General features: G+C 36.6%; 1 protein-coding gene across 1 annotated transcript; it reads left to right on the top strand.

Moving 5' to 3' along the window:
* Window positions 1–492: 492 nt before the first annotated feature.
* On the top strand, window positions 493–10,771 carry LOC141376535 (uncharacterized). Its single transcript, XM_073916347.1, has 8 exons — window positions 493–994; window positions 3,255–3,401; window positions 4,593–6,368; window positions 6,732–6,826; window positions 6,956–7,006; window positions 8,007–8,499; window positions 9,412–9,520; window positions 9,813–10,771. The coding sequence occupies exons 1-7, from the start codon at window positions 775–777 to the stop codon at window positions 9,516–9,518; spliced, it is 2,889 nt and encodes a 962-aa protein (XP_073772448.1). The 5' UTR covers window positions 493–774; the 3' UTR covers window positions 9,519–9,520; window positions 9,813–10,771.
* The last annotated feature ends 5,616 nt before the right edge of the window (window positions 10,772–16,387 follow it).

The raw sequence follows: 16,387 nt of genomic DNA, 5'->3' as shown, positions 1-16,387 counted from the left end.
ATTTCCCATTTGTTGTATTTTATTAATTATTGTTATTCAGTGTTACAAAATGATATTGATGTGCGTATCCGCAGCTGTATTCTTTCTAGACTTTACCTGTATCTGATGTAGCAGCAGGATTTATTTAGAAAACCCACAAACTGATTAGGATTATTTCATTCAATATTTGTTTTTATTCATATTTTTTAATCGAAGCTAAAATAACGATATCTCCTACAAGAGTAATTAATTAATAACTTGTCTATAAAATAATTAAACATTTGTTTGTTGCCCTTTTTAAAATGTCTTTATGTTTTTTTCAGTATTGTGCTATAGTATTCAATATCCGTCACAAACATTCATATTTTTGAACTTGAGCACTAATTTTGTATTTTTGTCAATCAATTTGTAATCGTTTTTAAATAAATCCTCTGCGAACTGTAAAGCCCGCCTTTTTGATTTGATTGGCTAGCATTTTGACATTGATGAGCTATCGCTGACTGTAGTGGTTATGTGGTTTAGTGGCAACTTTAGATGTGAACAGTCCTAGTTGAGTAATATTTGAAAATCGCCTTTGTAGTTTTAAGCAAAAAAACTACAAACTCGTAAGCTGTTCGAAGCAAGCTGCAACTGTTCGAAGGATTCCAAAAATGACGTCATCGCTATTCGGTGCTGCCACACCCTTCATTTAATTGATATTCTGAATTGAGTGAAGACGCGTTTGCAGAAACCTCGCGCAAATCTTTGGATTTGCGAATATCTATTGACTAACTTATTTTCTGAGTAAACAGATTTATGAGTGAGAAAACTAATTTTATGTTTGTCCACGCGATGGCAGCAACAACGCCCGTGTGTGTCGAAGGAGAGACTGAAGGGACGAAAACATGGCTGGAGAACATTGGATTCTGCACCAACTTCTGTCCCTGGCTCGACGAGGAGGATTCGACAATGGCTTCAGATGCCGACAAAGCATTTGATAAGCCTTTTACTGTCAATGACAAGAAAAATACAACCGGTAAGACTGTCAGCAACCACCCAAGCTTTCTAGGTTTTTAAAAAATGATAAAACTGTGCAAAGAGAAAGTATTAGGGGATGAAATTAATTTAATATATGACTTAAGAAACATAACATATAAAACAAAACATGATAAATTGTCAATAATGGGGTTTAGGATGAGAAAAGTGTGAGGTGAATTGCCCTGAATTAAGACTCTGGCCTCAGATATCCCTAACCTTAAAGTTAGTTTGACGTTAGACATTCATTGACGTTAAACAATTGGTTTCAAAACAAATAAACTCTTTGCTCCTGCTATAGTTTGAGTCAAAAATATGTCAGATAGACATAAATATGTGCCCTTTATATTGCACAAGGCTTAATTTCTCGATTTAAAAAACAAAAACAAATTAACCATACAAAAGAATTTAGAAATTCAACCATATGAAATTATACACTAAGACCAGTACCAAATTGTTTAGAAGAACACAATAGTACACAATAAAATTTATACAATAATGATAATACAAGTTATACAGTAATATTTTATATACAATAATGCATCCATGGCTATTTGTATTAGGCCGAATACACTGTAAACTCGTAAATGAATTAAACTCTGACACCATTTGAGATAAAATTCAAATCAACCCTAAAAATGGCTAAATATGAGAAATAAATCCAAATTTTCAGTATATCGGATGCACTGCAAACACTTTTCTGATATACTGACAATATGGATTCACTGCAGTATATAAAATTAACAAAGGCATAACTATAAAAAACAAAGCTTGTGCATCATAGACAGAAATATTCAAATAGTTTTACAGTTTATTTGAATATTTTATCTCAAATAGTGTCATAGTTTAGTTCATTTAAGAGTTTACAGCGTAATCGACCTAATACAAAACAGTGTCTTGTGCAAAAACCAGCATGTTTTTCTGTACATTTTGGTTCTGGTCTTATTGTATAATTTCATCTGGTTGATTTTTTTTTTCTTCGAGAAATAAGCTTTGTGCAGCATAAAGGGCTCAAACCATAGCAAAGAAAAAACCATAGCAAAGAGTTTAATCGGTTTGAAATCAAATTTAATTTGGCCACAGTTTTCTGTTTTTGCATATTGAATGATTTTCAAATCTTATTTTAACACATATTTTGGGAAAATGCTTTAAATATTTTCTGACATACAACAATACTCTGGGAAAGAATTTTGTTACGTTCGTGGCTGATTTTGCCCCATTAATGATGTCATTTTTTGATAGCAAAGACATGACACCATCTAATAATGCAGTTTTGACTGTTGCTTGATTTTCTTGTTGGGAAAAGGTCAGAGTTTATTTTTCACTCATCAGTTGCAGTGCAAAAAGGCTTAGTTTCTGCCTTCTGTTCAATTCAATGTTGTTTCTAAAGTGCTTTCACTATGTAGACTGTGTCAAAGCAGCATAACACAGCTGAAGTTCTAGTAAACTAAAACTGCTTCAGTCCAGTTTGCAGAGTTTTCCCTCTATATGGAATATTGTGTGTGTGTGTGTGTGTGTGTGTGTGTGTGTGTGTGTGTGTGTGTGTGTGTGTGTGTGCGCGTGCGTGCGTGTGTAAAAGAGACATATGTCTGAAAAAATTAAAATAAGCAAGTTAGCTCTCAGAGGATAGTAAACATAGTGAGTGTATTTATGCACAAACACTATAATCTGCAGTTTTACTCCATAGATCTCCATATAAAAGCCAGAATCTTATTTGCACAGGGAAAATCTAAAGGGTTAATGCTGTCAACTGATGATGAACAGTAGAAATGACACATTTTATTTCTTCCCAACAAGGGAAAACCACCAACAATCAGTCAAAAATGTTATATACTTTATTACTATAAATGTTAGCCTTTTTAAGTAAGATAATATTTTACTTGATAAGATTACAAGAATAATACAAAATCTGTTTGTTTCAAGTAGCAAAGAATTAATGATTGAGATATCACCTCTGCCTTATTTTATTAGCCAGAAAAGACCCTAATATACATCACACTAACTTAATGTATTTCTGTGTGTGTGTGTGTGTGTGTGTGTGTGTGTGTGTGTGCGCGCGCGTGTGTGTGTGTGTGTGTGTGTGTGTGTGTGTGTGTGTGTGGTAATCTTTAGGAATAGACTAAAATAAATTATTTTCCTTTTTATGTCAACGATCATCGGAAAATTAAGTAATGATCATGTTCCATGAAGACATTTTGTAATGAATAAATTACAGTTGTTGTTGTTGTTTTATGACTCTTATGGCTAATTTTGTTATTTAGGGTCACATATGGAGATCATCAGCTTTTGCAGTGATTTCTGTCTCTGGCTGGACGATGACTGGACTGTGGCTTCAGATGTCGGTACAGCACCAGATGAGATGCCCGATGACCCTTTTTCCGATAACACCATGGAGGAAAACACAACCGGTGAGATAATTAGCAACCTCTTCATTGTAAAATATGAACATTTTATTAATGGGATTTAGGATACTTAATCTCTTTAAGTAAGATAAAAAGGTAAAAACAGGGTAAAGACATAAGTATTAGGGAATTAAATTAAATATATAAAAAAACAAGGAACATGACATATTAAACAAAAATGAGAAATGATTAATATTAACACAGTGATTACATGTTGTTCTATAAGGTAAATTGGCCTCAAGTGAGACTTTTTTTAAGGTGGCCTATCCAAAACAACAAATTCATATTCAAAATACTATTTCAAAATTCACAGGACATGTTATATTAACATTGAAAAAGAAAAGCTGCAAATAATACATCGAGTAAATTGAGTAGATTTTAATAATATATTTAATTGTGTTCTCAACTCACAAAATCACAGACTCTAAAAGTTTTTTTTGTTAAAAGCAAATCTTCCTTGCTGTTCTGTGCTTGTAATAAATGGACAATAAATTACATTTATCCCTCTTTGACCTAAAAAATTGAGCCGATTGGTGACTAAAATAATGTTATCCAAACCATGAGATTTGTGATGTTACAACATTAATTTCCTATAATAATATTTCTTTTGTGGAAGCCTTTTTTATTTTGTTTGGCTGGGATAAAAGTAGCTTTTTAACACTTTAAGGTCAATAAAATTAGCCACTTTAAGAGAATATATATATATATAAATTGTATTATTCTTTATAGAACAAACCACTGTTGTCCAATGACTTGCCTAATTATTCTAACTTGCCTACTGAACCTAATTATCATAGTAGTGTCTTTAAGCATTTTCAGCTGAATACTAGTATCTTGTAAAATAGTTTTTTAAACTTAAAGTTTAAAAACGTGATGAAAAAAATCTCATTAAATCACAAGAGGGCTAATAATTTTGACCATGTTTGTATGTATGTTTAGGAATAGCTTAAACACTTCATTTGATTTCCTTTTTATACCAAAACTCATCAGAAAATTAAGTATTTCAAAATTAAGTTTTAAAATGACTCTTATGTCTAATTTTGTTATTTAGGGTTATACAAACACTACCGCTTGTCCCCACTTAGGGAAAAGTCACCCTATATCTTGTTATTTTTAATATGTTTTATTTATATATACTTAATAGCCTAAACAATAACAGATTGTCATGTTTTCTTTTTTGTCTTCTTTTCAATTTAGGAATTCAAATACAAGGCAGCAGCAGGTGGAGCAAAATCCGTGCTTTCTTCAAGAGAGTGTGGAAGGCCATAAAGAAACCTTTCCTCTGCTGCAGACAGATAAGCGTGGAACCACAAACACCACAGGAGAATCCACAAACAACTAATCCAGACCTAGAGACTAATTCAGATACAGAGAATGTCGCTGGACCTTCTTGGATCTGGAACTCTGTTGGTCCAGATTTAGAGCCTGTCCCTGGAGTGTCTGGTCTCTGTAACTCTGTTGATCCAGATTTAGAGCCTGTCCCTGGAGTGTCTGGGCTCTGGAACACTGTTGATCCAGATCTAGAGCCTGTCCCTGGAGTGTCTGGGCTCTGGAACACTGTTGATCCAGATCTAGAGCCTTTCCCTGGAGTGTCTGGGCTCTGGAACACTGTTGATCCAGATCCAGAGCCTGTCCCTGGAGTGTCTGGTCTCTGTAACTCTGTTGATCCAGATCCAGAGCCTGTCCCTGGAGTGTCTGGTCTCTGTAACTCTGTTGATCCAGATCCAGAGCCTGTCCCTGGAGTGTCTGGTCTCTGTAACTCTGTTGATCCAGATCGAAAATCTGTCTCTGGAGTGTTTGGGCTTCAGTACACTGTTGATCCAAATCCAGAGCCTGTCTCTAAAGTGTCTGTTCTCCGAAACACTGTTGATCCAGTGCCTGTCTTTGGGGTGGCTGATATACAGAACTCTGTTGATCCAGAGCCTGTTCCTGAAGTGCCTGGTCCTCGGAACACTGTTGATCCAGATCCAGAACCTGTTCACGAAGTGCCTGGTCCTAGGAACACTGTTGATCTAGATCCAGAGCCTGTCCCTAGAGTGTCGGGTCTTCAAAACACTGTTGATCCAGTGCCTGTCCCTGGGGTGTCGGATTTACAGAACTCTTTTGATCCAGAGCCTGTTCCTGAAGTGCTTGTTCCTCGGAACACTGTTGATCCAGATCCAGAGCCTGTCTCTAAAGTGCTTGTTCCTCAGAACACTGTTGATCTAGATCCAGAGCCTTTTCCTGAAGTGCTTGTTCCTCGGAACACTGTTGATCCAGATCCAGAGCCTGTTCCTGAAGTGCCTGGTCCTCGGAACACTGTTGATCCAGATCCAGAGCCTGTTCCTGAAGTGCCTGGTCCTCGGAACACTGTTGATCTAGATCCAGAGCTTGTCTCTAAAGTGCCTGGTCCTCAGAACACTGTTGGTCCAGATTCAGAGCCTGTCTCTTGGCTATCTTGGCTTTGGAAAAATGTGCGTCCAGTGACACCGTTTGTCCTTGGACTTTTCCGTCTCTGGTACACTTTAAATCCAGATCCAGAGCTGTTTTCTAGAGCACCTGGGGTCAGGAACACTGTTGATTTAGATCCAGAGCCTGCCCCTGGAGTGCATGATCTCCGGAACTCTGTTGATCCAGATCCAGAAAATGTACCTGGAATGTCTAAGCCCTGGAGTACTGTTTATTCTGATCCAGTGCCTGTACCTGAAGTATCCAGGAACCGGAATACTGTTGATCTTGATCCAGATCAAGAGCCTGTACTTGGACTGTCTTGGCTTTGGTACACTTTTGTTCCTGAGCTAGAGTTTGCCCTTGGACGGAATCGTCTCAGAGCCTGTTTAAATCCAGATCCAGACCCCGTTGCTGGACCATCTGTGGTTCAGAACATGGTAGATCAGGAACCAGAGCCTGTGCCTGGACCATCTAGTCTCCAAGACACGTCCAATGCGAGGTCCTCATCTGCCTCAGGAGCCCCTAATTTTGAGCCAAATACTGGTGAGTGTGCTAACAGGACTCTGAAATCACATACAAAACATAAATGCAGAATCAAATTCATGAAATTTTGTTTATTTAATTTGATGGAAACAGTAATATTATAGATGCTACTGTAACATACTTGTTAATGTAAGGCAGTTGTTCTCAACTTCGGGCCTCTGGCCACCCTGCACTGCACATTTTGTTAGTCTTTCTTACTTAACACACTTGATTCTGATCATCAGCTCATTAACTTATCCTTGTGTGTTAAATAACAAAGACATCCAAAATGTGTGTGTAGGGGTCCGGGGGTCAAAATTGAGAGCAACTGATGTAAGGTTAGTTTGTCAGTATAAGAGAATAACCTCTTCTTCTTTTTTTCAGGATCTTTGACTGGTCTCTACGGCTTTGGAGAAATGATAGGATCTGGGAGCTTTGGCTCAACATACAAAGCAGTTCGTAAATCTGATGGCAAGCAGGTAAAAATCTCTTACTGTTCAATTGGCTTCTTATGTAACCTGTTCACTTGATCCAAACTTGTATATTTATTAAACAAATTACAGATTGAATAATGTGAAAACAATAATTATTGTGTTTTCTTTTTTTAGGTTGCCATCAAGAAGATTCCGAAGAGAAAGAATCCAAGTTACATCTCTGTTGTAAGTTGGCAAAACTTCACTCATCATTTAATTCTTTAATGGTTTGGACACGTTTACAGTAACATAGTTCAATTTCAAAAGTCAAAAAGCAGCCATATGAATCTGTATGAAAACTTCTCTCATGTTCAAACTGAAGAAAATTATTTTATGGTGACTTCAGGATGAGCTGTGCTTCATGCTGAAATTTGATTAATGTGAACATTTACTGTATTATGTAGCAGCACTGTAAGAGTAAAGAGCTGGAAAACCTTGTTGATCATATACAAAAGTACTAAAGCAGGGTAAAATACATGTAAAGGATAAGTTTGCCCAAGCATTAAATCATTGTTTACTCACCCTGTGATTCCAATCCTCTGAGACTTTTGTTCCTCATCAGAACACAAAAGATATTTCAGATTTAAGAGCTTTCTCTTCTGCTATAGATGGCAAGGGTCCTGAGAAGCTCAAATTCAGAAAAGAAGCCAAAACCATTGTCTGAACACTACAATCATACGAAGCTGCTGAAACACCTTTGTCTGCCAAAAAACTGTAAAAAAAAATTAGTTTGCCAATGTTTTCTCTCCTGCATCAGGTCAGGGTACATGTTTTCTACAGGCAGTATGATGTTTTGTCAGTGTCATATTACCTGTAGTAAATGCACACCCCACTCTGATGTAGAAGACTCTGGCAAAGTCAGTTGTTTTTACAGTTCTTATTTTAGTGTTCTTGGAGCATCGTATGATTACAGTTGAACCACTGAAGACACTCCTTGTCTCCTTTTCTGGACTTTGAGCACCTCAGGACCGTTTCTGTGTGTGAAGCGTGAGGGAGCTCTCAGATTTAATTTAAAATGCCTTAATTTGTGTTCTGAAAGATGAATGAAGGTTTCAGGGGGTTAAAATGACATGAAGGAAAGTAAATAATAACAGTATTTTAATTTTCAGGTGAACTAATTATTTAAATAGCACCAATTTTTCCTCAGATGTACAACTACTAACCCTTGTTCTCTTTTTCTCTGCAGCCTGGTTGTTCCAGACCTGTGTGTAAAGAAGCAGCGTATATGCTAATGCTGAAACATCCTTCAGCAAGCAAGCATGTGATAGAAATGTATGAGTGGTTTGATCAACCTGGATTCATTTCACTCGTCATGGAGTACCCCCAACCTTGCGTATCTCTGCGGGACTATATAATCATGCATGTCAAACTGTCAGAACGGGTTGCACGTTCCCTGCTGCACCAGTTAGTCCAGGCAATGCAGCACTGTAGTTACCGTGGTGTTTCCCACAACGACATGCATCCTGACAACATCCTAGTCAACACAACGAAGGTGGAGCTCAAGCTGATTGACTTCGGTTGTGCTACCAATATCAGAGCAGAAAATTGTCAAGCTGTCGTCTTGGCAAACATCCGGACCGTAGGCAACATGCTGTATTTCATGGTGCATGGAAGATATCCAAAGTACAGCATGTCTGGAACGAAGCGCCACCTTTTGTTTGGTCCCAGTGTATCCAGTGGTAAGTGAAAAGACAAATGTACATGCCAAAACCTCAACCTGTTGTAGTCTCATGACAAGACAGGAAGGCTTAGCATTGCTGATCCTAGGAAATGTTTGACTTTATTAAGGAATCTAACGACACCTTGTGTAATAGCTAATGATTGAGCAACTTCAGTCCTGGGGGGCCACTGCCCTACAGAGTTTACCTTTAAATTGAATCCTCAAGTGATCTTGTCATTGACTGTATTCAGAATCACCCCCTATATCAGGGGTGGCCAACCCTGTTCATGGAGATCTACCTTCCTGCAGATTTCAGTTGCAACCCATATCAAACACACCTGCCTTTAATTATCACACAGTGTTCAGGTCCTAATTAATTGGTTCAGGTGTGTTTGATATGGGTAGCAACTGATATCTGCAGGAAGGTGACTCTCCAGGAACAGCGCTGGCCACCCCTGCCCTATACCCTCATCTACTACTCATTAAGTTAGTCTAGTAAATTAGTGTATTTAAAGGAGTGAATGTACACAAATAAGTTAATTGAAGCAGTTTTGTTTGTGCTTTTCTGGTTGATAAACCCCTCAGATGGATTGGATTCTGCTTGGTTAGACCCAAGTTATTTAACACAAGCTGTATGCTAGTAATGAAACACTGTAGTTTTATTTGTCATGTATAGGAATGTTATTTTTACAATTAAATAAATGTATTTATTAATTCATTTAAGGGTACAGGGCTGCGATATCAGATATAGCCATTGGTTAACTTGCTTTAGAAGTGTTTGATTAGAGTTTAAGCAAAACTCTGCAGGACACAGACCCTCCAGGACTCTCCAGTAGCCTTTTTTAATAACAAATTTCAGAAGATATCTTTATAAATGTCAGCTTTAATGTCTTATACAGTCTTGATTAACTATCTCTTTCTCCTTGTACAGACTGCAGGGATCTGATAGAAAAGTGCATGGAGAGAAAATTGTCAACATTGGGGGACGTCTTACAGCACCAGTGGATGAAGAAGCAGGAGATGGAGGAGCAGGGATGAAGGTAAATACAACTGATCCAGTAGGAAACAACGTTTCTAATACTGGCACACACAAAGCTGATGATGTCACCTTAGTTTTAGATTTTTCATTAATCATCTTCACTTTTGCTAATGTGTAACATATTTAAGTGCACTTAAAACTCAAGTTTTAAACATGTTTAGCAACACCGTTAATAAAAAAAAACACATATTAAAATATTCGAAGATGTTTAAAAAAACTGACAATGAAAACATTTAAAATGATTAATTTTCTGAAAGTCTGAATTTTTTCTTCTTTTATTTTTCCTCATTTAGGAACTTCACACACAAAGCAGCAAAATCTTCAACAAAAAAATGTTCAAAAAATCATCAAAACTCATCTATAAAGAAGCTTTTCCCGATCCAGGACCACCGTCTGTGCTAATAAACACTACAGGATCAGCGTTTCCCCAGGAAACTGCCTCTTTTGAGCTACTCTCCATGGGATCGGCCTTCAGCAGAGACATTACACTGAACTGAATTTCAACAGAGACATTTGTTAAGCTGCTTTGACAACATTTGCATTGTATAAGTTTTGTAAATAAAGATGAATTGACATGTACATATAAGAAATAAGATTTATTTTTGCACTTTATGTATATATTAGAGTATATTATGTGTATGTTTATTTATTTAGTTGTACAGTTTGCACTTTTGCACTTTATGCTGTTTATGACACTACTGGTCAAAAGTTTGGCGGTGGGGGGTGTTAAAGAAAATGATTCTGTAAATATTGATTTATTACTTATTGTATGTAGTTGCAAATGAAATCATTGATCCAGTCATTTTTGTTTTTATTACTGTTACCATTAATAGGATCAAGTGACTCTGAAGACTGGAGTAATGATGCTGAAAATTCATCTTTAAAATTACTGGAATAAATGATTAAATTAAATGATCAAATACATTTGAACAGTTATTTTATAGTGGAATAACATTTCACAATTCGTACTGCATTTTTGATGAAACACAGCCTTGGTGAGCAGGAGAAGCTTATTTTAAAACATTTAAACATTTTACTGACCCCAAACTTTTGCCCGGTAGTGTATAGAGGTATTTATATGTATTTATTTTTCCATATATTTATGTATAACATTTTATTATTGAAAGCAAAGAACTTGATTGAACAGGAAATCTTGTTTTCTACTGTGCGCATGACAACATAAAATGAAGCGAGATGATGTAAGTAAAAGTACATTTCTTAATAAAAATTTCTTCAATAAAATTACTTTTTGTAAGAAAGTTACTTTTAAAAATTAATTCATATTAACTTTAAAATGGATTTTTACTTTAAAGAGCCCCTATTATGGGTTTTTGTAAATGACCTTCCATGAAGTGTGTAACAGCTCTAAGTGAAGTGAAATATCCAGCTAAAGTTTAAATCTGAAAGTGCGCAGTGTTTAAAATTATTGATTAATTTATAAAATAGTCGACTCCTTCTACTTCAAATGAATCACCTTGACAACGAGTCTTTTTTCGTTTCGGCGTGACGTGGATACAAAACTTAAGCCCCGCCTAGCAATTGCGTGTGCAAACCCGGGAAAATTGAAACCTGCGTTCTGGTCCACTAGCACAGTAGCTATGAAATACAGGCTCGACACACACTGTAGCAGACGGTTGTATGAAGTCACGCTGTGCTCAGCTGGATATTATTGGTAATGTGAAGGAGAGTTAGTGCTATTGTCTCTACCCAAAGATGAAACTCAAGAGTCAGTGGTTAAGGTTTAAGTTTGCAAAAATACCTCAGCATTATAGCCCAGCCATGTGCTGTTCGAGTGCTTCTGGAATACTCACGCTTACAACGGAGAATTCATCAGTTGTTTGGTAAAGGAAGGATCAGAAAAATGTTGACAAACATCAGTAAATGAACAGTTATGAAAAACAATCTGAGCTAGCAATTTACTCTACTGAGTGAAGCCTGCAGCCACTGCTCTTTTGAGTCACTTTTTAAAAATTGCTAAAAGTTGGAAAATTTCTGTTAAAAATTGCTCAATTTGTTGCTAGGTGCTGTTTGAAAAAAAAGTTGCTAGAGTAGTATAAAAAGTTGCTAAATCTAGCAACAAAATTGCTAAGTTGGCAACACTGTGTTTCGGACGCAGCCTAAGTGTCGCTCATATTGTTTATTATTTATTTTTCATTTAATATTTGTAATGTGTTGTAAGAGCTAGCGTGTTTCTTTAACAAAAAGGTATTTTGACAGATGTTTCTGTCTGGCGCTCAAGGTTAACTTTAAATGAATGATTATTTTGATTTGTTTCTTTTTTGGAATAATGCACCTTCCAACACGAGCGTTACAATAACCACTTCTGGAAATAGTGGAGTTCACAGGCTGAAAAGTTCGAGAACCCTTGGAATAGACACTATGATAAACTAATAAATAATTATGATAATTATAACTAGGAATGCAGGCTAAGCAGTGGCGCAGTAGGTAGTGCTGTTGCCTCACAGCAAGATGGTCGCTGGTTTGATCCTCGGCTCAGTTGGCGTTTTTGTGTGGAGTTTGCATGTTCTCCCTGCATTCGCGTGGGTTTCTTCCAGGTGCTCCGGTTTCCCCCACAGTCCAAAGACATGCGGTACAGGTGAATTGGGTAGGCTAAATTGTAGTGTATGAGTGTGTGTGTGGATGTTTCCCAGACATGGGTTGTGGCTGGAAGGGCATCCTCCGTGTAAAAACTTGCTGGATAAGTTGGCGGTTCATTCTGCTGTGGCGCCCCGGATTAATAAAAGGACTAAGCTGACAAGAAAATGAATGAATGAATGACTAATGCACCAATATTACAATTCTGATTAAAAACAGATAAGCCAAATAAATTTCTAATATTCCAGCCAATTTTGATTTTATGAAAGAAAAACAAACAAACAAAATTAAACCCATTAAATATTCATATATTACAAACAAATTCCCAATATTCATTCATTTATTCATTTTCCTTCGGCTTAGTCTCTTGTTTGTCAGGAGTTCTCACAGCAGAATGAACCACCAACTATTCCAGCATATGTTTTACACAGCGAATGCCCTTTCAGCCGCAACACAGTACTGGGAAACACCCATACACTCACTCTTTCACACACACACACTCATACACTAAGGGGAAATTTTGTTTATCCAATTCAGTTATCCCGTCTTTGGACTATAGGGGGAAACCGGAGCACCCAAAGGAAACCAACGTTAACACAGAGAGAACATGCACACAGAAACTCCACACAGAAATCACAACTGGTCCAGTCGAGACTTGAACTAGTGACATTCTTGCTGCGACTGAGCTACTGTGCTGCCCCTATTCCCAATATTGATAATGTGTAAATTTGAATTCTCCATCTAAAATCACAAATAGCATACCTCAAATCATGTGGCTTGATGTACTGTGGCTCTTGTGCACTTCAAAGCAATCACCCTTACTATTTTCATCTGGCTGACCATAAAAACAGGAAGAAATAAAATCTCTATTCAATATAATGGCATCAAAAGCCTCTGAATCAGTGCTCCAGCACATCAGCAGATCGATAACATCCAGGTACGAAGCATCATCTAATGCAATGTTCGATTTGGAGAAGCCATTCAAACAACAAATAGTTCTCTCTATGGGTATAGGAAACCTTCAAAATTGCCATATTTTTGTATTGCATTGTAATTATATTAATACAATTTCTTTAAATGACTCGAATGTCTATTTGGAATTTATAATTTTAGATTGATATGATTCTGTAGGGGAGAATTAAATAACAGTACTTAAGTAATCAAATGTAAAAAAAAATATTGGACAGTCTTTGTTGTATTCATTCAATTTCTTTTGGCTTAGTCCCTTATTTATCAGGGGTCATCACAACGGAATGAACCGTCAGCTATTCCAGCATATGTTTTACGCCCTTCCAGCTGCAATCTATTACTAAGAAACACCCATACACTCTCACATTCACACACACTCATTCACTACGGCCAATTTAGTTAATTCAATTTACCTGCACCGCATGTCTTTGGACTGTGGTGGGAACCGGAGCACTCGGAGGAAACCTACACCGACACTGGGAGAACATGCAAACTCCACACAGAAATGCTTACTGGCCCAGACAAGACTCGAACCAGCGACCTTCTTGCTGTGAGGCAACAATGCTAACCAATGAGTCACTGTGCCACCCTGTTGAACAAACAAATCAATAGAATAATTATTATTGAAGTTAAAACAAAACAATTTTTCAAAATTCTCATTCAATCACAGGCCTTAAAACACTTGCAAAATTATCAATTATAATTTAGACTCGAGGCGAGGCAGTGGCGTAGTGGGTAGTGCTGTCGCCTCAGAGCAAAAAGGTCGCTGGTTCGAACCTCGGCTCAGTTGGCGTTTCTGTGTGGAGTTTGCATATTCTCCCTGCCTTCGCGTGGGTTTCCTCTGGGTGCTCCGGTTTCCCCCACAGTCCAAAGACATGCGGTACAGGTGAATTGGGTAGGCTAAATTGTCCGTAGTGTATGAGTGTTTGTGTGAATGTGTGTGTGGATGTTTCCCAGAGATGGGTTGCGGCTGGAAGGGTATCCACTGCGTAAAAACTTGCTGGATAAGTTGGCGGTTCATTCCGCTGTGGCGACTCCAGATTAATAAAGGGACTAAGCTGACAAGAAAATGAATGAATGAATTTAGACTCGATATTGTATATTCTGCGATAAACTATTGTGAATGATCACATTGTGATATTGATGCTGAAACGATATATCGTGTAGCCCAACCATTATCGTCCCAGTAAGATAGGAATATGCTTTCAAAAAAGCCTATCCATATATACTGATATTTGTGTGCCAGTGTGACACTAAACTAAGGAGAGTTTAACTCACTGTTGTCCAAACTCTGTCCTGGAGGGCCGGTGTCCTGCAGATTTTAGCTCCAACTTGCCTCAACACACCTCCAAAGATGTTTCTAGAAAGCCTGGTAAGAGCTTAATTAGCTAGTGCAGGTGTGTCTGATTGGGGTTGAAACTAAACTTTGCAGGGCACCGGCCCTCACGGGCCGAGTTTGGGCATGCCTGGTTTAACTCATTCAAAACACTCCCTCACCTGAACTCACCATGAGAGAGATGAAGAAAATGAAAGCACACAAGCGCTAAGGTATCAAATGCTCAAGACATAATCTTTAAAATGTTGTATTAAAAATGTTATGCTTATTTTTTGTGGAGAAATCGATTAGAGGTAGCCTGCTATTTTTATTTTTAACGGAAAACAGCCAATGCTGGTTATTAAAAAAAGATTGACCCAGTGTTTTTTTGTTTTGTGGCCTAATCTAAATCTGTAATTTAAGTGAAAATATTTAGTGCAGCAAAATTTTGAAAAAATAGACTTGAGATATTTTTAAACCAATAAACTCACCCAGTATAACTATAATGTTTAATCCAATTAGGACATTTACTGCCATCTACTGTACAAAATATATATTAAATTATATATTATTAAATTTTTTGAAAATGAAACACCTCTTAAAAATTGCTCATGAATATGTTATTAGAATTTTGACTTGATCATGGTTGTTGTTATTATCTTATATTATGTACTTTTTATTGTCTCACTTTTATCTTTCTTTTTTTGTAGTGCTTTGGGTTGTAAGAAAATTGTCCCAAATAAAATGTATTAAAATTATTATTTTTACAATAGTTTAATAATCAATTCAAAACTCCTTAAGATCACAATGAATTAAGATTTTTACTCATCATAGTACATAATGCTGTTGATAATGTAACAATAAAAATGATTTGATTTGAAAAATGTTGTCAATATCCATTAAAATCTTTTAATTCCTTAAATTGAAGTCTAAGTTGGCATTTGAGCTGTTTTTAATTTAAGAATTTTAATAGCAAACACAAACACTTTCATTGGTTAACAATAAAACATTCTTTGGTTATGCACTCTTCGAATCCAATTTTTCCACTCTCCATCAACACACACTCATGGATGAAGACAGAACTTCTTGATGCCTGCACACAGAGCAGTAGGAGACAAATGGTCAAGTTATAGCTCTGCTGCTTTTGACAATAAAAAATGAAACATTATAATGTGAAACTGTGAAATGTTTCTCCATCACAATTAAACTGATGTTTTCTTTTAACAATTCAATGTCACTTTTTCCACTATCTACATGTCATTCAGCAGAAATAGGTCTGAATATAAGGACTGAATATAAAACACTAAATACAAAACACCTTCAGTTTACATCACGAAATGTTTCTTAGTAAAACCACCATTTAAATCCTCTACAAAACAGTTTAGAAAAGCATTGAACTTAAAATGATAGAAAATGCACATATACACTGATATAAAAAAACTAAGTAAATAGCTAAACTCTATATTAAATAAAGAAATAATTACCTGCATAGGACTCAAACTGACAGTTGTTATATTTCCACCATTTTAAAAACATCATTTCGTTAGCACATGGAAAATTGGCGCTCATGGAGAAGAGTAGGCATCAAAACGTCAACAAAGGTATAAAATAGCACAAACATAAAGCAAAAACCCACTCTGAAATTTACATGAAACTTTGTTTAAGTTTTCTGTGTGGAGCTACACAGAGATGTCGCGCTAACAGCAGCAAAGCCTGACGTTACATAAGATACAGCTGCGGACACGCACATTAATATAGCATCATTTTTGTAAGACTGTATAACAATAATTAATATTTTTACAGTACTGTGAAGGTTGGGTTTAAGGTTGGGGTAGGGGTAGACGTTAATAAAATACAATTTATTGGGTAATTTATTAAATACCATAAATAATACTCGGTACAACTACTGTTTTTACATTGCTGTTATGTTTGGGTTTAGGGTTGGGGTAGGGTTTGACGTTAATAAAATACTATAAATGGAAAACTTAA

The sequence above is a fragment of the Danio rerio genome, chromosome 11 (genome assembly GCF_049306965.1).
Source record: "Danio rerio strain Tuebingen ecotype United States chromosome 11, GRCz12tu, whole genome shotgun sequence".
Taxonomy (NCBI): domain Eukaryota; kingdom Metazoa; phylum Chordata; class Actinopteri; order Cypriniformes; family Danionidae; genus Danio; species Danio rerio.
This window is presented reverse-complemented; position numbering and strand designations above follow the sequence as displayed.

What these genes read in the sequence shown, in the direction of transcription:
- LOC141376535 (XM_073916347.1), top strand. Translation starts at nt 775, where the DNA reads ATGAGTGAGAAAACTAATTTTATGTTTGTCCACGCGATGGCAGCAACA. An exon ending in TAATTTTGAGCCAAATACTG is followed by an intron (nt 6,369 to 6,731) that starts GTGAGTGTGCTA and finishes TCTTTTTTTCAG; the next exon opens with GATCTTTGACTGGTCTCTAC. An exon ending in GTAAATCTGATGGCAAGCAG is followed by an intron (nt 6,827 to 6,955) that starts GTAAAAATCTCT and finishes TTCTTTTTTTAG; the next exon opens with GTTGCCATCAAGAAGATTCC.